The sequence below is a fragment of the Eriocheir sinensis genome, chromosome 9 (assembly GCF_024679095.1).
Source record: "Eriocheir sinensis breed Jianghai 21 chromosome 9, ASM2467909v1, whole genome shotgun sequence".
Lineage (NCBI taxonomy): Eukaryota > Metazoa > Arthropoda > Malacostraca > Decapoda > Varunidae > Eriocheir > Eriocheir sinensis.
The window spans coordinates 9,982,264-10,004,461 of record NC_066517.1 but is presented as its reverse complement, the minus strand read 5'-3'; the positions used below and the strand labels follow the sequence as shown (position 1 = coordinate 10,004,461).

General features: G+C 41.3%; 1 protein-coding gene and 1 long non-coding RNA gene across 2 annotated transcripts in view; one reads left to right on the top strand and one right to left on the bottom strand.

Annotated features, from left to right (window-relative positions):
* LOC126996277 (dynein axonemal heavy chain 5-like) overlaps positions 1–6,320 on the bottom strand; it is a 106,552-nt gene extending 100,232 nt beyond the window's left edge. Inside the window, exons 1-2 of the mRNA XM_050856654.1 lie at positions 5,780–6,320; positions 3,391–3,516 (exon numbers count right to left, since the gene is read on the bottom strand). Of these exons, the coding sequence (XP_050712611.1) occupies positions 3,391–3,516; positions 5,780–5,806 (153 nt within the window). The 5' untranslated portion in view covers positions 5,807–6,320. The remainder of the gene's footprint in view (positions 1–3,390; positions 3,517–5,779) is intronic.
* Positions 6,321–8,889: 2,569 nt separating this feature from the next.
* LOC126996315 (uncharacterized) lies at positions 8,890–9,320 on the top strand. Its single transcript, XR_007751132.1, has 3 exons — positions 8,890–9,107; positions 9,166–9,224; positions 9,283–9,320. It is a non-coding gene; the product is annotated as an uncharacterized LOC126996315 (long non-coding RNA).
* Positions 9,321–22,198: the final 12,878 nt, after the last annotated feature.

Genomic DNA, 22,198 nt, shown 5'->3' with positions numbered 1-22,198 from the left:
CTTGGGAACCCATGACCTACACTCCTGTGGACGGAGCGTGGAATGGCTTCAAGAACAAACTCCTGGAGGTAGAGAGAACAACTGTTCCCATGAAGACAAGGAGAACAAATAATGCCACAAGCCCACCATGGATGACTACCCAGGTTCGACGGGCGATTAATTTAAAGAAGAGAAAATACAGCTCGCTCAAAGAAAACGGCACTGACGAGGCACGCGAACAATACCATCAAAGCCTCAGAGCTTGCAGAACACTCATTCGCCAGCGTAAACGCGACTATGAAAAGCAAATTGCACGCGAAGCCAAGTCCAACCTGAAAAGTTCTTCACGTATATAAGAACCAAAAGAAGACAAAAACCAATCTCGGTCCCCTAAAAGATGAAAGTGACGTACTAACACAGGACAGTAGACAAATGGTCGAAATCCTAAACAGAAACTTCGCGTCTGTGTTCACGGTCGAGAATACCCAGTCCGTACCCGAGAGCCCTACCCCACCGATGGGAATCACTCCAGAAATTGGCACAATCGAAGACCGGGATGTGAAAAGTACCTAGACAAACTCGAGACAAACAAGTCCACCGGACCTGACGACTTGTCACCCAGGCTGCTCAAGGAACTCAAGCAGCAAATCCTCAAGCCACTCACCACCATCTACAATCTGTCACTACAACAAAACAAAGTCCCAAAAGACTGGAAACAAGCGAATGTAACCTGATCTACAAAAAGGAGACAAAAGTGTGGCCCTAAACTACAGACCAATCAGCCTGACCTCTGTGGCTGGAAAATCCTCGAGAAGATCATCAGCGACTAACTCGTTAGGTTCCTTGAAGACAACAACATAATTTCCGATGCTCAGCACGGTTTCAGGAACAAGCGCTCATGCTTAACCAATTTATTGGACTCCTTCCAAGGTATCTATGAAAACTGGGATAATCATATCCCCAGCGATGTTATATATCTAGACTTTCAGAAAGCCTTTGACAAAGTGCCACACGAAAGACTCCTCAAGAAACTCAAGTCGGCGGGATTAGGCTGCAATCTGACAGCGTGGATCAAGGACTGGCTCACTGGAAGAAAACAACGAGTTGTACTCAACGGACAGGCCTCCGAGTGGCTCCCGGTCACAAGTGGAGTGCCACAGGGGTCAGTGCTAGGACCCATACTTTTCATCATATATATCAACGACCTAGAACTAGGATTGAAATCCAATCTTTCAAAATTTGCCGACGACACAAAGGTGGATGGGAAGGCCCTCACAACGGCAGACTGCGAAATTATCCAGAGAGACCTGGACCAGATCACTCGGTGGTCAGAAAAATGGCAGATGTCCTTCAACACTGCCAAATGTAAAGTAATGCATATCGGATCCAGAAACAGCAACCACACATACCACATGGGTGGCGAACCACTACATGTTGTGCAAGAGGAAAGAGACCTCGGGGTCACCATCAGCAGTGACTTGAAACAAATAAAACACTGCAATTCCGCCTGTAAGAAAGCCAATACAATGCTTGGGTTCATATCGAGGAACTTCGAATACAAGACGCCGGGAGTTATGTTATCCTTGTACAATTCGCTGGTAAGGCCCCACCTGGAATACGCCGTGCAATTCTGGTCTCCTAATTACAGGAAAGACATTGAATTACTTGAGAGAGTACAGCGCCGCGCCACGAAGATGATACCATCACTGAGGACGAAGCCCTATGAAGAGCGACTCGAGCGACTCAACCTCTTCACGTTGGAAAAGAGACGCATGCGGGGAGACATGATACAAGTCTTTAAGTACCTGAACAAGCTCAGCAACGTTGATCACTCCAAACTCTTCACGCTACAAACCAACCTGAGAGCAAGAAACAACGGAAAAACAATTCAAGCAAGGCGATGCAATACCGACATCGACAGGAGTTATTTCTCGAATAGAGTTGTTCGCCACTGGAACAGCCTTCCTGCTGAAGTGGTTAGCGCAGAGACCATCAACTCCTTCAAGAAACGCATTGATCGCCACTTTGCTGCATCGGGAGTGAACTGAACGCTCCCAAGAGTAGATACACAAGTGCTTTAATCCTTCCCTGCAAGCCACTCCTATGGCAAACGGATTGATTGAATCACTGAACGCAGGCAGCCTAGTAATGAGCCAACAGGCTTTCTGCTGCCTGCTAGTCCATGTTTCCATGTTTCCATGTTTCCATGTTTCCTCTTTCTCTTCTATCTTTTTTTTCCTCCTCCGTCCTTTCATGATCCTTCCTCCATTCCCCTCATTTATTTTTATTTATGTCATTCCATAATTTTATTTTCTATTTCTTGGTACGTCTCGCAACTTCCGTATTGCTCTCTCTCTCTCTCTCTCTCTCTCTCAGCACACACACACAACTTTACCCGAGGTCGTTGGCATCACTCTCACCTGAGATACGAACGCACGTCACGCCACCTCGCTCACCTGTATCACCTGGATTGTCTTTATCTATTTATATCTATTCTTTTTAGATCGAAGGAGGAGGAAGAGGAGGAGGAAACATGGAAACATGGAAATGCAGGTAACAGAAAGCCTATTGGCTCATTACGTGGTTGCCCGCTTTGATGATTTAATCTGCTCGACAGCCACTTGGGGCCTGGGGAGCAGATGAAAGCATCTCGACATTGAGGAGCAGATGAAAAGCACCTCGATATTGAGGAACAGATACAAGAACATAGAAATACACGGAGACTGGGAGAGGACGAGTGGCCTACACAGGGCAGCCCCAGAATCCCCCCCAATACAGAGGAGGAGGAGGAGGAAGTGAATGGGAAGTGTAGGGCAAGGAGGATGAAAGGAAGGAGATGAAAAGAACGAAGACCCCAGGGAGAAATAGGAATAAGAAAAGGATGAGGAAGAAGAAGGAGGAGGAGGAGGAGGAGAAAGGTGAAGATGGTGGGAAAAGGAAGATTGTTATCCCCTCTTTCCTCTCTCCTAACTACCCCTTTTTTTCCTCTCTATTAACTAGTTTATCTCTTTATCTATCTATTAATTTATCTATCTTAGAGCTATCTTAACCCCTCCATTGCCTTCTTTTCCTTATCTTTTTCTTATCTTTCTCCATGTTTCTGCTGATTAATTTTGCCATTTTTTTTTTTTTTTTTTTTTTTGCCTTTTCTCCATATCTAATCCCTTTCTTTCTTTCATTTACCTTATATCTATCAATGAGCCTATCTATCAATCTATCTATCTATCTATCTATCTATCTAACACTGTCTTATACATACTAACCTCAAAAACAAAACACACACACAAAAAAAAAAACACACTCACACTAATATATAACCAGTCTCATAAACCTTCACTGAAAAAAAAAATCGCAAAAAGCAAAACAACCTCCAAAGGGTGTATGCACGGGTCTGGCAACACTGAGTCTCACCTTCGCGTCGCCGTCCTCTTCCTCGTCCTGGCCGCCCTTCTCCTCCGGCGGGATCTCGCACTCTTGATAGAACCAGATCATGTTGTTGTACTGGCCGGGCATCAGGAACTTGCTAATCTCCTCCAGCTGACGGGGCGCAGCGAGGGGGAAAGGAGAGCAGGGGTGACAAGGGTACCATACACGAGCGAACAATAGTTTTTAAATTATTATGCTTTATCTCATTTTAGGTACACTCTCCACACAAAGTTCTCGAACACCAGGGCACGATGGATGTGAAAATGAATCGATCGTGACTAGTCGCCTCGGAATGGTTGGTATCCCTGTTTGTGATGACGCATCTGCATCCTTTACTGTATATGATACGTTTCGATCCTGTGTTGATGTGATGGTCGCAGTAAGCCTTACGTACTCACGTTAGTCTCCGCGGAGACCCCACAAGACCGGCGCAAAGTCATTATTATCCTTCACACTGAAGGCCTCAGTTATCGCCTAACAGCACGGCGGATTGTTGTGTCCGTCTCTACCTTATCACTAGGGGCCAGCAGGTATGTGGAAACAGGCTCCACTAGTGACACGCCTCGAAGCCTCGAAGCAAACTTAACAGTAAAATCGGCGCAGGCGGTGCATACACTTATTATTAAATAAACACCTCCCATCCTCATATATGTTATTCCTAATCAATCTATCGCTATATGTGGTTTATGTATTAATTGTGGCAGATATTTTAACTTTACATATTTTTACTGGCAATTATACTCAAACTACCACCTGTAATTATTATTCCTTCATTTGAGTAGGAATGACGTCAGTCACAGCATTTAAACTGACTGGTAATCCTCAAGCGGACTGGGTTACAAAATTACTGAATTCACTCGGTGGTACTAAATTAGCACCAGAATGACGTAAATCTACTGACGAAAAAACACCCTTGGGAAGCGGAATTATCGCCGCAACCAATGATTATACTACGGTTACTTAACATATGAGTAGGCGGTGGCTGAGTGGTTAGCGTGCGGGGCCCGCATTCACCGCGTGATGGACGACCCTGGTTCGAATCCGCCGCTACCAAATGGGATTTTTTCAGTCACCGCCGAGTGGCTATATTAAGACTACCCACACGCTGTCCTGAAGACTAGCCATCAACCCGGACTCTAGAGGAAACCGTCCAAGAACGATTTCCGGGGTCAGCATGAGCCAAGAAAAGCCGCCTTGGTAGGAACAGGCACCACTAGTGACACGCCTCGAAGCCTCGGAGCAGACCTAACACTGTAACGTTCGCAGGGGGTGCATACACAAATTATTAAATAAATACCTCCATCTCATGTATCGTATACTTAACCAAGCTCTCGCAGTATGTGGTTTACTATTAATTTTGGTAGAAATTTTTATTTTATATACATCTACTGCCAGACATACTCTTAAACTACCACCTGAAATTATCATTCCCTCACTTAAATAGGAATGTGACGTCACCCACAGCATTTAAACTGACTGATAGTTCTGAAGCGGAATGGGTAAATCTACAGACGAAAACACATCCTTGAGACGAGGAATTATCGCCGCAACCAATGATTACACTACGGTTACATAAGACATATTAGTTTAATCGAGATCAAGCGACAAGGCCTATAAGTGCACATGCAATACTGAGCCATTGGCAACTCACTCCTTCACACAGAGCATGCGTGCGCAGGGCTACCACCCGTTCTACACTGGGAGAGGTGTCTCAAAAATTTTCGTCCGTGTATCTCAGAATGCATGACGCTTAAATCGTTCGAGAACTTTGTGTGGAGAGTGTACATGAAAAAACATCTGGCTCTGTAAGTAGAAATATGAGGTATTTTAATTATTTATTGCCTGCAAATCACATTTGTAATATATATATATATATATATATATCTATATATATATATATATATATATATATATATATATATATATATATATATATATATATATATATATATATATATATATATATATATATATATATATATATATATATATATATATATATATATATATATATATATATATATATATATATATATATATATATATATATATATATATATATATATATATATATATATATATATATATATATATATATATATATATATATATAAATATATATATACCTAGCCTAGCATCACATTTAACAATATTTCATGCTGTTTCGAATATTGCCATTGTGATTTACATGCAACAAATCATTAAAATGCCTTTTCTTTCCACTTACATAACCAGATGCCTTTTCATGTACCCCAAATGTGACTAAGTATAATTATTTGAAGCACACTGTTCTTTCGCGTATGAACTGACTAGACTATATAGTGATGGAGTGCCACCATTAACACCACAACAACACCAGCAGCCTCCCACTCACCAGGTTCTCCTCAAACACGTGGTCCATAACCTGGTGCCTGGCGATGCCCGCGCAGGCCGCCAGCACCTGGAAAATGTACTCATAGCGAGGGTCGGTGTCCCCACGACGGGCGCGACGCTCCTGCTCCTCTCGACGCTTCTGTACGCCGGCACCGACAGACGAAGAGGTGGTGGGGGTGGGGTGGGGGTGAAGGTGAAGGGAGTAGAGGAAGGAAAGAATGGGAAAGGGAGATGAGAAAAGGGATGAAAATGAGTAGAGAGTGGGAAAAAGGAGGAAGGAAAGAAAGAAGGGGATGAAGAGGCAAGAAGTTTTGGAAAAGGATGAAGATGAAAACAAAGATGAGGAAGAAGAAGTGAAAAAAAGAAGGAAGAAGGAGAGGAGAAGAAGGAGAAGAAGGATGAGAGGAAGGAAGAGGACGAGAAGGAGAGCATTTGCGAGGAGGACGAAGTGAGGAACAGAGGAAAAGGGACAAAGCAAGTAGAGATTAATAAAGATAAGGAGGAGGAAGAGGAGGAGGAAGAGGAGGAGGAAAAATAGCAAAAAGACAGACACAGACGACGAGGGGAAGGGGAATAAAAAGAAATATATTAACACCAAACAACACACAATAATGACATTTAGAAGTATACAGATTTTTTTCATTATCAAACCACCAATACAATGAGTCTCAATAAAAGATGATGATGCTTATACTCAACACTATCACCACTACCATTATTGAGCCACTAACTAATTATTTACGATCATTTAGGTTGTTTATCTATATACAAGAACACATTATACAAAAACATGCAAGAATGGCTTAAGACAAACAGGTGCAAACAGGTGTGTGTGTGTGTGTGTGTGTGTGTGTGTGTGTGTGTGTGTGTGTGTGTGTGTGTGTGTGTGTGTTTATTGTAGGTTGCGTGCGGCAGTTGAATCATGCGAGCAAGCGAGTAAGCGAGTGAGTGAGTGAGTGAACCGGTGAATGCGAGACAAACAAACACACACAAACAATACACAAACAAGCACAAGCAGAAGGCAAAGCACTACACTCTCACATCGTCCCACACAAACACGGACACAAACACTAGATGGCAAAGCAGACACAAACACAGACACACAAACAGAGTCGAGAGCGTAGGAAGCCACTCAGCACCACGTAGCTCAGACAGGTATAGAGCGACTGAGCTTCCCCAGGTATACACAGGCAGGGCAGCCAGGTATATGAATTAGGTAAGGTTAGGGAGAGTTTTGACTTGAGATGACCGAAAAATGAAAGGTAGTAAGGTTGGAAGCTATCGTTTGGTTAGTTAGTCAATCAGAACAGTCCATTACAAGTGAGTTAGTCAGTTATAAGTCAGTTACAGTTAGTCAGTGAGTTAGTACAGTTAGATATGGTTAATGAGTTAGTATAAGGTGGGGTCAGTCAGCCTAGTAAGGTCAGGTATGGTCAATAATTTAGTATAATAAGGTCGGGTCATTCAGCTGTTAGGTATAGTTGGTTAATATATACATCGAACTAGTTAACATTTTAGTAGAGAGACGAAGTTCCTTATATCAGCAGTTAGTCAGTCAGGTATATGAACCAGTTTACGTGTTAATTACTATGCAGACCACGCCTGGAGAGCGACGTCCGTGCAGAAGGTTCGTCCTTTTTAAATAAACTGGACGCTATTAATTTTCTTCGCAAGCACGAGTAGATACAAAAAAAAAAAAAAAAAAGAGATAATTAATACGATGAACAAACTTGGTTATTATTTTTTCAAACGGTATAAGTCAGGACATAATTATACAGTGCAACCTCAGTAATAAGCTGAAAATAATCCGCATGAAAGTTTGTATTAATAATATTGCATAGTTTTCGTTCTCTACAAGTCTTCTTCCTTTATCCTCTTCTACTGCACCGAAAAGACTGTTGGCATTTTTTTTGGGGGGTGTGGGGGAGAATATTACTTTCCTTTTTTTTCTTCAGGTGAATATTACTTTCCTTTTTTTTCTTCAGGTGAATATTACTTTCCTTTTTTTTCTTCAGGTGAATATTACTTTCCTTTTTTTTCTTCAGGTGAATATTACTTTCCTTTTTTTACTTCAGGGGAATATTACTCTCCTTTTTTTCTTCAGGTGAATATTACTTTTTTTCTTCAGGTGAATATTACTTTCCTTTTTTTCTTCAGGTGAATATTACTTTTTTTTTCTTCAGGTTAATAGTACTTTCCTTTTTTTTCTTCAGGTGAATATTACTTTCCTTTTTTTCCTTCAGGTGAATATTACTTTCCTTTTTTTTCTTCAGGTGAATATTACTTTCCTTTTTTTTCTTCAGGGGAATATTACTTTCCTTTTTTTTCTTCAGGGGAATATTACTTTCCTTTTTTCCTTCAGGTGAATATTACTTTCCTTTTTTTTCTTCAGGTGAATATTACTTTTCTTTTTTTCCTTCAGGTGAATATTACTTTCCTTTTCTCCTTCAGGTGAATATTACTTTCCTTTTTTTCTTCAGGTGAATATTACTTTCCTTTTTTTATTCAGGTGAATATTACTTTCCTTTTTTTTCTCCTGTTGAATATTACTTTCCTTTTTTTCTTCAGGTGAATATTACTTTCCTTTTTTTCTTCAGGGGAATATTACTTTCATTTTTTTTCTTAAGGTGAATATTACTTTCCTTTTCTTTTCTTCAGGTGAATATGACTTTCCTTTTTTTCAGGTGAATATTACTTTTTTTTCTTCAGGGAATATTTTCCTTTTTTTTCTCCAGGGGAATATTACTTTCCTTTTTTTCTTCAGGGGAATATTACTTTCCTTTTTTTTCTTCAGGTGAATATAACTTTCCTTTTTTTTCTTCAGGTGAATATTACTTTTCTTTTTTTTCTTCAGGGGACTATTACTTTCCTTTTTTTTCTTCAGGGGAATATTACTTTCCCTTTTTTTCTTCAGGTGAATATTACTTTTCTTTTTTTCTTCAGGTGAATATTACTTTCCTTTTTTTCTTCAGGTGAATATTACTTTCCTTTTTTTCTTCAGGGGAATATTACTTTCCTTTTTTTTCTTCAGGTGAATATTACTTTCCTTTTTTTTCTTCAGGGGAATATTACTTTCCTTTTTTTCTTCAGGTGAATATTACTTTCCTTTTTTTCTTCAGGGGAATATTACTTTCCTTTTTTTTCTTCAGGGGAATATTACTTTCCTTTTTTTCCTTCATGGGAATATTACTTTCCTTTTTTTTCTTCAGGGGAATATTACTTTCCTTTTTTTTCTTCAGGTGAATATTACTTTCCTTTTTTTTCTTCAGGTGAATATTACTTTCCTTTTTTTCCTTCAGGTGAATATTACTTTCCTTTTTTTTCTTCAGGTGAATATTACTTTCCTTTTTTTCTTCAGGGGAATATTACTTTCCTTTTTTTCTTCAGGGGAATATTACTTTCCTTTTTTTCTTCAGGGGAATATGACTTTCCTTTTTTTTCTTCAGGTGAATATTACTTTCCTTTTTTTCTTCAGGGGAATATTACTTTCCTTTTTTTCTTCAGGTGAATATTACTTTCCTTTTTTTCTTCAGGTGAATATTACTTTCCTTTTTTTTCTTCAGGGGAATATTACTTTCCTTTTTTTCTTCAGGTGAATATTACTTTCCTTTTTTTCTTCAGGTGAATATTACTTTCCTTTTTTTCTTCAGGTGAATATTACTTTCCTTTTTTTCTTCAGGTGAATATTACTTTCCTTTTCTTTTCTTCAGGTGGTCATTCATCGACGCAAACGTGGAGAAACAACATCCTTTCGTTCTTTTTTCCCTTCATCTTGTAATGTTAATAAAGGTCTTGGATGTATTTTTTGCAGTTTTCCATTCTTTCCTTCGTTCTTTCCCTCTGGTGGCCATTTCTTCGATGTAAAGAGAAAAAAAAACATCCTTTCGTTCTTTTTTTCCTTCATCTCGTAATGTTAATAAAGGTCTTGGATGTATTTTTTGCAGTTTTCCATTCTTTCCTTCGTTCTTTCCCTCTGGTGGCCATTTCTTCGATGTAAAGAGAAAAAAAAACATCCTTTCGTTCTCTCTCTCCTTTAATCTGCAATGTTAAAGCTCTTGGAATTCAGAGCTTTTTTGTCAGTCTTACTTTTCTTCATTCTTGTTTCTTGAGTTGGTCATTCGTCGACGCAGGAAGGAGAAAACCATCCTTCGTGTCCCTTCAGATGGTCGTCCAGGCAACAGGACTCGCCAGTTTTCTCCTCGCAGCATTCACAAACGGACCACTTTGTTTACCCGCTGGAAAATTGCCACGCTTCACGGCGGGTCACGAGACGGGTCCCTTCCTGCCTTCCTTCCACGTGTTGGTGTGACCTCTGTATACCTCTGTGACCCATTTTCGGGAGGGGGGAGGAGGAGCAAAAAGATGGAAGAAAGGGGTCATAGTGATCTCAAAATCCTCTGCGTCCTCTTCGCGGTTTGTTCAATTGTTATGTGGGAGGAAGAAAGGAGGAGGAGAGTAGTTGAGGAGGGAAGGAAGGGAGGAAGATACAAATAAGAAACTAAGAAAGAGAAAGGGAAAGAATGGAAAGAAAGAATGAAGGCGAGCTGGACAGGAGGCAGGAAGGAAGGAAGGAAGGAAGGAAGGAGAGAAGGAAGGAGGGAAGGCAAGACAGAGGCCGCTATTTACACCTGCAGGAAAGAAACAGCGCCCAAGTGAAGACAAAAAGGAAAACAAAGGCGAGCTGGACAGAAGGCAGGAAGGAAGGAGGGAAAGAAGGAGGAAAGGAAGGAGGGAAGGAAGGAGGGAAGGAAGGAGGGAAGGAAGGAGGGAAGGCAAGACAGAGGCTGTTATTTACACCTGCAGGAAAGAAACAGCGCCCAAGTGAAGACAAAAAGGAAAACAAAATCACAAAACATACTGAAAGCTCGGCACTTGTCGGTCATACTTATTTACATGAAGAAAAGAAAGTTAGACGCGAAGCAAAAGAGGAAGGAAAGAAGAAAAGACTGAGACAAAACATCAAGAACAGAAGAAAGGAAGACATGAAGGACGTAGAAAGTAAAGCACAAACAACGATCGTGAGTCTCTGGGAAAGGAATAAAAATGATTACTTCGTTGTCGCCTACGAAGAAAGGGAGACCGAGGGAGACCGAGACAGGTAGGTCATGGTGGGGGTGGTGGTGGTGGTGACGACGCCTTACAAACAGTCCCTTCACCAACACTTCACACAATCCCGTCCACCAACACAAGACCCAGACTCACAAACCACTTCCTTACACCTGCCACAGACGACACTAATGAGACAGACGATTAAGACGGAGCTTGTGGCGGCTATGGTCTTAGTGCTTGTGGTTTCGCCTTCTAAATAGTCGCTTCTTGACCCCATCACGTGAGCCGGAGACAAGACCCTTACTAATGACTGCTATGAATACTGCTAATGAGGCTGGTGATTAAGATGAAGCTTGTGGTGGTCTTGGCGCTTGTGGTTTCGCCTTCTAAATAGTCGCTTCTTAACCCCATCATGTGAGCCAGAGACAAGACCCTTACTAATGCCCACTATAACTTGCTAATGGGCATGGTGAGTCATTAGGGCGAGGCTTCAATCATCCCGTTAAGATACTAAGGTGGTAAGGGGTCGATTCATAGCCCAGTCATCCATGCACACGTAAGCCGGAGACAAGACCCTTACTAATGCCCACTATAACTTGCTAATGGGCCTGGTGAGTCATTAGGGGCAGGGTTCAATCATCCCATTAAGATACTAAGGTGGTAAGGGGTCGCATCATAACCTCGTCACACACACGTAAGCCGGAGACAAGACCCTTACTAATGTCCACTATTACTGTTGCTTATGGCGTTGGCGAGGCATCAGGGCGCGGCTTCCCTTATCCCGTTATGCGGCTGAACACTTGAGGGACGTGAGAGCTGGTGTCGGCGAGGTGAAGTATAGAGTTGGATGGAGGTTTTCAGAAGGACGTCTTTGTGGTGAAGTGGTGAAGTGTATGCTCTTAGAAGGACGTTTAGGATCACGGTGAAGTGGTTAACTGCAGCCTCTCAGATAGACGTCTTGGATCAAGGTGAAGAAGTGTTGGATGGAGGCTCTTGGAAGGACTTGGATAGAGGTGAAGTCTTTTCGGATGGAGGCTTTCATAGGAACGTTTTGGATCAGTCTCCCACACAGCGTCGAGGCCACAGGGACGGCTGGAAGGCTTTATTGAGGTCATCGCCGCCTTGACTGCCAGATTATGTTGTGCGGGGAACAACTTGAGACGCTCACGGGCCGCAGTCACACGAGGGGCGAAGCTGCTCCCCTCGCTGGCCACTTTTGAGGTGTTTGCTAAGGTGATTGAAACGAGGATCAGGAAATTTGATACTGCTGACCACTTGCTGGAGTGAAAAGAGGAAATAATTATTATAAAACTGCCGTGCTTGTCCTTAGGAGAAAGAAAACGGAGATGAGGAGATGCATTACTGCAGCTGACTTTTGTGATGCTCTTGATACAGAAGAGGACGCTGTGTGATTCTGCTTCCTCTGCTCCGGAGATACTTTTACAGCGACTGAGGATATGCTCTTGGTTTGAAAAGAAAAGGACGCTGTGTGATTCTGCTTCCTCTGCTCCCCTTGGCGATGTAAAGGAAAACGGGAAGAAAATGACACTTTTCTGGTGATAATGCGCAAGTGAGGACGCTGTATGATTCTGCTTTCCTTATTCCCTTTAAGCGAAGCGAAATTAAAGAAAGCGGGAGGAAGTGACGCTCTTCCGCTGATAGTATATGCGCAGAAGAGGACGTGGTGTGTGTTGCTTCCCTCAGACGAGATTTCTTGGCGAGGTAAAAGAAAATGGGAGGAGGGTTACAGGAAAGGAATTGATGTTGCTTCCCTCAGGGTATACTCTCCTATCCCCATACCATTACCCCCTTGAGACTATTGTGACTTCCCCGGTGGGTCTTAAGCTACTCAGGAGAGTGTACTATGGCTACTCGGTACAGACCACGTCCCAGTGTGGTAATAGTACCGGTGTTACCTCTTGTCGCCGAAGGAGCTAGCGCCTGTATCTGGTGGGCGAGCTGTGTGTTTTAGTGGCTGGGAGGGCGGGCAAGGCTCGGTCACCTCTCCTCGTGTCTCGCTGCTGTCCACTGTCTATTCCTCTAGTGTTTGTTGACTCTTTTCAGCTATTGGAAGTTCTCTTATAAGACTTTTCGATCTTTCACTCACTCGCTGGCTGATGGGAGATTGCTTGTATTGAGTGGTTATTATTCTTAGGTTAAGTTTTTCATTTTAAGAGAATCGGAATCAGATATTATTCGGATCTGAAACCCTTGGCGATATTACAGACAGGATTATTGACAGGTTCTCATATTTTTATGTTTCGTTTTGCATTTTAAAATAATCGGAGTCAGATATTATTAGGATTCAGAAACCCCTGAAACTGTCCTTATTGATCGTCTAATGGTTTCAGGGTTCGATTCAGAAGTATAAATAGAACTTCAATTTCAGCATTTTCCCTCCAGCCAACGAGCCACGAAATAAAGAGAAAGAATCAGAAGGCTTATAACAAAATTTCAAATACCTGAAAAAATAACACACACACAAACATTACGAATCAGTTTGTTTAGTATATACATTGAGTTTACGCTTCATAAAGTTAGTTCAGTTTTTCCTGGGTGTAGGATACCTTGTGTTTGGGTTAATGGTAGGATCTGAAGTGTATCCTTATCCTTGCTCTTATCCTTGACAGCAGTAGGACGGACGAGGGTTCCGGACAAAAGATTCCCAGCAGCCTTGTATCGATTTGTTTATTGGGACAGGGAAGGAAAAATGCTACTGGCAGGATGTGAACCAAAACATTCTATTCATGACTACGAGTATACGGTGAGGAAGGGAAAGACAGGGAGGAAGGGTGTGTGTGTGTGTGTGTGTGTGTGTGTGTGTGTGTGTGTGTAAACAAGCGTAACAAAACATAATATTTGATAGGGGTTTTACACACACACACACACACACACACACACACACACACACGCACGCACGCACACACACATACATACAAACACACACCCCATCAGAGAAATCACATATGCAAAAACAAACAAAACAAAAAAAAGACAAATTGTTAACTAGAAAAAGGTACAAAGGGATCAATAAAAATGTACAGGTGGAAAAAGGTTAATAAAAGTGTAGAGGTGAAAAAAGTTAAATGTACAGGTAAAAAAAGGTTGATTAAGGTGTGGAACAGGTGTGACAGGTGGGCATGGCTTCCTTAGGTATGTACAGGTGAGGGTTGACAGGTGTTCAGACATTCGTTCACGGCCTGAGACGCGGCGCTGCGCAGTGTGGGGTGCGCGTGAAGCTGTAGAGTGTGAGCCCAGCGTCTGACCAAGGTAACAAAAATAGGGGTAGCTCGCTCGCTCCTGCCCGCTGAGAAAGACTCGTACGAAACTCTACACTTGAATTCAAAAGCTCATTTGACTTAAAACACAAAATAGGAACATGTCAGCACTGAATGGACTAAACAAAACCCGTATAAAGATCTAATAAGGTTTAAGAATAGCAGAAAAAACATATCGTCATCGCAGTTAACTTTGAAATATAAACAAAACCCGTATAAAGATCTAATAAGGTTTAAGAATAGCAGAAAAAACATATAGTCATCGCAATTAACTTTGAAATATAAACAAAACCCGTATAAAGTTCTAATAAGGTTTAAGAATAGCAGAAAAAACATATAGTCATCGCAATTAACTTTGAAATATAAACAAAACCCGTATAAAGATCTAATAAGGTTTAAGAACAGCAGAAAAAAAAGCATATATTCATCGCAATCAACTTTGAAATGCACTGAGATACACAAAATGGAGTAATATAAACCGACTTGTGGAGTATTTATTCTTTAGGTTCTTGGAATAATGAGCTCGTAAGATTCCATCCCAAGAGACAGCAGCTTAAAAAATCGGAATGGAAAAAAAGTGTGGGTAAAAAATGGAAAAAAGTGAATAAAATGATTGAAAAAAAGTGGAAAACGTGTGAGTAAAAATGCTGGGAAAGTGTGGATAAAAATATGGAAAAAAAGTGTGGGTAAAAAATGGAAAAAAGTGAATAAAATGATTGAAAAAAAGTGGAAAACGTGTGAGTAAAAATGCTGGGAAAGTGTGGATAAAAAGTATGGAAAAAAGTGTTGCTAAAAATAAAAATAAAAATATAAAAAAAGTGTGGCAGCGAGAGGGAGTGGTTGAGTACGTGAGTGGGTGTGGAAGTGAGTGAGTAAGGAAGGGAATGAGTAAGGAAGGCAGTGAGTAAGGAAGGGAATGAGTAAGGAAGGGAGTGAGTAAGGAAGGGAGTGAGTAAGGAAGGCAGTGAGTAAGGAAGGGAATGAGTAAGGAAGGCAGTGAGTAAGGGAGTGAGTAAGGAAGGGAGTGAGTAAGGAAGGGAGTGAGTAAGGAAGGCAGTGAGTAAGGAAGGGAGTGAGTAAGGAAGGGAGTGAGTAAGGAAGGCAGTGAGTAAGGAAGGGAGTGAGTAAGGAAGGGAGTAAGGAAGTGAGTAAGACAGTGAGTAAGTAACCCTTCTCATTACTGAACAGAAACAGAAAAAGAATAAGGAAGGAGTGAGTCAGTGTGTAAAAAAGGGAGTGAGTAAGGAAGTGAGTAAGAGAGTGAGTAAGACAGTGAGTAAGTAAACCCTTCTCATTACCGAACAGAAACAGAAAAAAAGTGAGTGAATAAGGGAGTGAGTAAGGAAGTGAGTAAGAGAGTGAGTAAGACAGTGAGTAAGTAAACCCTTCTCATTACCGAACAGAAACAGATAAAAGTGAATAAGGAGTAAGGTGTAAAAAGGGTGTGAGTAAGGGCGTGAGTAAGAGAGTGAGTAAGACAGTGAGTAAGTAAACCCTTCTCATTACCGAACAGAAACAGAAAAAAAGTGAGTGAATAAGGGAGTGAGTAAGGGTGTAAAAAAGGGAGGGAGTGGGTGAGTAAGGACGTGAGTAAGTGAGTAAGACAGTGAATAAGTAAACCCTTCTCATTACCGAACAGAAACAGAAAAAAAAGTAAGTGAATAAAGGAGTGAGTAAGTGTGTTAAAAAGGGGAAGGAGGGTGAGTAAGGAAGTGAGTAAGAGAGTGAGTAAGACAGTGAGTAAGTAAACCCTTCTCATTAACGAACAGAAACAGATAAAAGTGAGTGAATAAGAGAGTGAGTAAGGGTGTAGAAAAGGGAGGGCGTGAGTGAGTAAGGGCGGGGCAAGTGGCGTCGTGTCAGTACCCTTCGTATAAACTCAGCCCCAATGGCCACGGGTTTCATGGATGTGGTTGTCCTGAGCCTCTGCATGACGGTGGCCGCGGGAGGGGGGGTCAAGGTGGGTACTCAGGTGGTGGGTCCTGGGAGGTGGTGGTGGTGGTATACACTGTGAAGCGAGAGGCAACCTGAGTCATGGGTTCAGTTTCAGGGTCCTGGGAGCTGTGGTGTTGCTATTAGCGTACTACTGTGAGGGGGGGAACAGAAGCTACGGTGAGTCATGGGTTCAGTTTCAGGTTCATGTTTTGAGTTTTGGCCTGAAACTGTTGGAGGGAAGATGATGGATAACTGATGAAGACTTTTGTTTGATAGTTTTCTTATTCTATTGGAAACTATTACTGCGGTACTACTGTGAGGGGGGGAACAGAAGCTACGGTGAGTCATGGGTTCAGTTTCAGGTTCCTGTTCAAAGTTTTGGACTGAAACTGTTGGAGGAAAAATGATGGATAACTGGTAAAGATTTTTGTGTGATAGTTTTCTTATTCTGATGGAAACTATTACTGTTGTATCTGTGAAGGGGAGAACAGAGGCTATGGTGAGTCATGGGTTCAGTTTCAGGTTCCTGTTTTGAGTTTTGGCCTGAAACTGTTGGAGGGGAGATAACAGATAACTGGTAAAGGTTTCTTCTTGTACTATTTGAAGATATTGATGGGTGCGTGCTACAGCCAGGGTTTTTTTTTACGGTGAGTTATGGGTTAAACATAGGATCCCTGCTCTATGGTTTAGTCTGAAACTGTTGGGGAGGAAAGGTACTAGATAACTGGTAAAGGCTTTTGTTGGTTAGTTTTCTTATTCTACTTGAAAATGCTACTGTGAGGGAAAATAGAGGCTACGGAGAGTTATGGGTTATATTTCAGGCCCTGTTCTACGGTTTAGCCTGAAACTGTTGGGAAGAAAGATAATAAACTGTATAATGCATTATATTTATAGTTAAGGCTTTTGTTTGATAGTCTCCTTGTTTTACTTGTTACTGTGGTGTTACTGTGGGGAGAAGTAACGGTAATAACGAGAAAAACTCAGCGTAACTACCATCTCGGACGATGACGCTATACATGTAACAATCTTTAAACATGTGAATCAAATGTTTCCAGTGTATCTTCTGTAAACTTGTAATAACAGAAAAAAAAATCATCGTAATTACCATCTCGGACGATGACGCTATACATGTAACAATCTTTAAACATGTGAATCAAATGTTTCCAGTGTATCTTCTGTAAACTTGTAATAACAGAAAAAAACTCAGCGTAATTACCATCTCGGACGATGACGCTATACATGTAACAATCTTTAAACATGTGAATCAAATGTTTCCAGTGTATCTTCTGTAAACTTGTAGTCACCGATTCAAATTACCTTAAAAACATTACATTCGCCTATTAATCAATTTCGCTTTTAACGTTTTCTACAGCCACGGATATACGTCAGAATGTTAAACGTCGTATTAGTATGTATATAAAGTAACGTGACTAGTATGACATTCTACTTCCATTTTTGGGACAGAGTTGTAAGAGAATAGTAAAAATACTGATAGAAGTATTGGATTTTCACAGAGCTAAGTCGACATATTACAAAACTTGGTCTTTAAAAAAAAGTTACAGAAAAAATCAACAAAACCGACTAACCACGCCTTGAAAAACAGGCCAAAAAGACAAATCCGCCACATGACTTGATGAATACCAATACGACGTTTACAAAATCAGGCGACAGATTAATGATTCCGTGGACGAAGAGAACGGAACAAACACACACACGCTCACCTGGCCCACCTGCCCCTCCTAATTACAGGTGGAATGAGCCCCGCGCCGCCCACCTTTGCCCTCCGCTGCGGCGAAAGGCGACGCAGTAAGATTGCCGGCGGCCTCAAAAACACCGCCGAGTTAATAAGAGCGGAGGCCATATTTTTCCCTCCTCCCCGCGGCGCTAACACACACACACACACACACACACACACACACACACACACACACACACGTAAGATCCCTCCCTACCCTCACACACCTCCACCTTACCCTAAATCTTATTAACTAAAACAAAACTTTAAATATTTCCTCCTTTTTATTTCACTGAACCTGCAGCGGAGGAGTCACGGCCACACAAGTTCATTAACCCGCGTGCGTCCAGGTGAGTCAGGTAAGGTGAACTTGGCGGAGGGAGGAAACGATTAAGGATGGTGAAAAGCAATGCCTTCTTACCCTCTCCCTCGTGATGATCCTTAATCCATACCAATGATTGGGTTTATTAGAGCATTTTCGTATACCATTTTCACCTGTGGATTTATAAGCACGCGAGGAGTATCAGGTTAACAAGTTGTGATTTACGCGGTTATGGGATTGTTATATTTTTCTTCTGGGATTTAAATGTTTACGTCTAGGTTTTAATGTGCATTTAGGTTGTATTTATTTAAACAGTATCCTTTAATTACCCAAAGATGAAGATTAAACATAAAAATAAATAACCAGCTCAAAAAGTAGATAAATAAAGAAAGAAAATGAGTAAAAAGAGGAGAAAATAAATGAATAGGGAAATGCAGAAAGGAGAAAAGAAAAATAATTAGTGAATACCATAAATAGCAAATAAATAAACAAACAAAAAGGGGAAAAGAAGGAAAAAATAAATGAATGAGGAAATGCAGAAAGGAGAAAGGAGTAAGAATGAGCGAGCAGCAAAAATGAGGAAGAACCGACGAAAAGGAAGGAGAACGAAAGCATGAAGCCCGTTGGTGTTTTTCCTTTTTTTATAGACAAACGTAACATTATCGCTGAAAGTCTTACCGCACCGCCTTACACACACGCTAATAGTAGGAAGTCAGTGTTTTGTTTTAACCGCTACAGACAAAAAAAAAACAGAGGAATTAACACACAAAACCCTCTGCCGTGTGGAGTTTAGACTTCGACATAGTGAAAATAAAAGGAAAAAAGAAAAGAAAAAACTCAGTCGTGTGGATCATCGACTTCGACACCGTAAAACAAACAAACAAAAAAAAAATAATCGTGTTTAAGTCCAGTTTCTTTGATTGGTGATTAACACAGAAAACCCTCTGCCGTGTGGATTTTAGACTTCGACATTGTAAAAAAAAAAAAGGAAAAGGGAAATAAAAAAAACTCATGCATGTTGGATCCTCGACTTCGGCACCGTAAAAAAAAGGGAAAAAAGAAAAGAAAAAAACTCAGTCGTGTGGATCATCGAAAAAAAAAAAAAAAAAAAAAAAAAAAAATCGTGTTTAAGTCCAGTTTCTTTGATTGATGATTAACACACCAAACCCTCTGTCGTGTGGATTTTAGAATTCGACATTGTAAAAAAAAAAAAAAAGGAAAAAGGAAAGAAAAAACTCAGGCATGTGGGATCCTCGACTTCGACACCGTAAAAAAAAAAAAAAAGAAAGAAACTCACTCGTGTAGATCATCGACTTCGACATCGTAAAACATAAAAAAAAAATACAATAATCGTGTTTAAGTCCAGTTTCTTTGATCGTCGACGTCTTTTCTGGGGGCAACTAAAGGAAGTAATAAAAATGAACAGCTAACGGCCTCTTCCACCTGCTTATCCCACCACCTCGCGCTGCCATCAGTCCCGAGGCGCCTGTGGTTACCTGGCCACGAGAACCAAGGAAAACAAAGGGAGAGGAAAGGGAGAGTGACGAGGGAGGAAAATAAGTGACGGAGGGAAAACACGAAAAGCGACAAAAATTGGAACAAGAAAGTGATGAAGGAAGAAGAAACAGAAAGTGAGAAATGAAGAAGATAAAGACAAATAACGACGGAAAACAAATAACCAAGGAAAACAAAGGGAAAGGAAAGGGAGAGTGACGAGGGAGGAAAATAAGTGACGGAGGGAAAACACGAAAAGCGACAAAAATAGGAACCAGGAAGTGATGAAGGAAGAAGAGGAAAAGTGAGAAATGAAGAAGATAAAGACAAATAACGACGGTAAACAAATAACCAAGGAAAACAAAGAGAGAAAAAAAGGGAGAGTGACGAGGGAGGAAAATAAGTGACGGAGGGAGAACACGAAAAGCGTCAAAAACAGGAACCATAAAGTGATGAAGGAAGAAGAAACAGAAAGTGAGAAATGAAGAAGATAAAGACAAAAACAAATAACCAAGGAAAATAAAGAGAGAAAAAAGGGAAAGTGACGAGGGAGAGAAATTTGCGATGGAAGGAAAACACGAAAAGCGTCAAAAATAGGAACACTAATGACACGGACTGAAGAAACAAAGAGAGAAATGAAGAGAATAAAGACAAATAACGCAGGAAAACAAAGAGAGAAGAGGAAAATGATAAAGGAGAATATTAAGAGACGAAGGAAGAACACGAAAAGGGACAAAACGGGAACAATAATGACAGTGGAAGAAGAAACAGTAATAAATAATGAAGGAAAAGAACAGTGACTAATGAAGAGGGAAACAAAGAGAGGAGGAAGGGAAAAGTGACGAGGAAGAAAATGAAAAGTGTGGAAGGAAGAAAAACACGAAAAACAATAAAGATAGTAAAAAAAATAACAAAGGAAGAAGAAACAGTAATAAATAATGAAGGAAAAGAACAGTGACTAATGAAGAGGGAAAACAAAGAGAGGAGGAAGGGAAAAGTGACGAGGAAGAAAATGAAAAGTGTGGGAGGAAGAAAAACACGAAAAACGATAAAGAGAGTAAAAAAAATAACAAAGGAAGAAGAAACAAAGTGATAAATGAAGGAGAAAAACAAAAACTGAGAAAGAAAGAAGAAATGGAAATGAGACGAAGAAAGGAAAACAATTGACAAGGGAAAAAGAAGAAAAATGACAGACAAAGAAAAAAAATGACAAGAAAATTGACAAAAAAGTAGAGAATGAGAAAAGTGACAGATAAAGAAAGGGATGAGAAAAATAACAAAGAATAAATAAAAAAAATGACAAAAAGGAGTAAAAAATTGACAAATAATGAAGGGGATGAGAAAAATAACAAAGAATAAATAAAAAAAATGACAAAAAGGAGTAAAAAATTGACAAATAAAGAAGGGGATGAGAAAAATAACGAAGAATGAATAAAAAATTGACAAAATAGAATAAAAACCAGTAGAAAAGACAAACAGTTCCACTCGAAATAGAAAAGACAAACAGTTCTACTCGAAATAGCTAAACAAAACCAGACAAAGACAACCAGAGAGTAAACAAACAAACAAACAGACACAGAGAACCAGCCGCAGCACAACCAGCCAGACACAGAAGCAAACTCTGATAACACATATAAAAAAAGGAACGAAGAAAGAAATGAAGGAGGAGGAGGAGGAGGAAGAGAAGCAAAGAGAAGCGTCACGCCCACACAACATTGCACCAGTACCGTCCCCAGGGCTGCAATCTGTTGGGGGTGGTCAGGGGGTTAGGGGGTGTCAGGGGTCAAGAGGGGGTCAGGAGGGGTTAAGGAGGCCAGGAGGAGTTCAATGGAGGGGGTGCAGGAGGCTTCAGAGGGTCAAGAGTGGGTTAGAGGCGTTAAGGAGGCCAGGAGGAGTTCAGTGGAGGGGTTCAGGAGGCCAGGAGGAGTTCAGTGGAGGGGTTCAGGAGGCTTCAGGGGGTCAAGAGTGGGTTAGAGGGGTTAAGGAGGCCAGGAGGAGTTCAGTGGAGGGGTTCAGGAGGCCAGGAGGAGTTCAGTGGAGGGGTTCAGGAGGCTTCAATGGGTCAAGAGTGGGTTAGAGGGGTTAAGGAGGCCAGGAGGAGTTCAATGGAGGGAGTTCAGGAGGCTTCAGGGGGTCAAGAGTGGGTTAGAGGGGTTAAGGAGGCCAGGAGGAGTTCAATGGAGGGGTTCAGGAGGCTTCAGGGGGTCAAGAGTGGGTTAGAGGGTTCAGACGAGGGGTCAATGGGGTGTTCAATGGGGTCAGGGGTTGAAAAGGGGTTGAGAAGGGGGTCAGGAGGGGTTGAGGTTAAGGGTTCAGGTTGAGTGAGGGTTAAGGGGGTCAGGAGGAGTTGAGGTTCAGGGTTCAGGGTGAGTGAGGGTTAAGGGGGTCAGGAGGGGTTGAGGTTCAGGGTGAGTGAGGGTTAAGGGGGTCAGGAGGGGTTGAGGTTCAGGGTTCGGGGTGAGGGCGGGTTTAGGGAGTCAGGAGGGGTTGAGGTTCGGGGTTCAGGGTGAGTGAGGGTTAAGGTGGTCAGGAGGGGTTGAGGTTCAGGGTTCAGGGTCAGTGAGGGCTAAGGGGGTCTGGAGGAGTTGAGGTTCAGGGTTCAGGGTG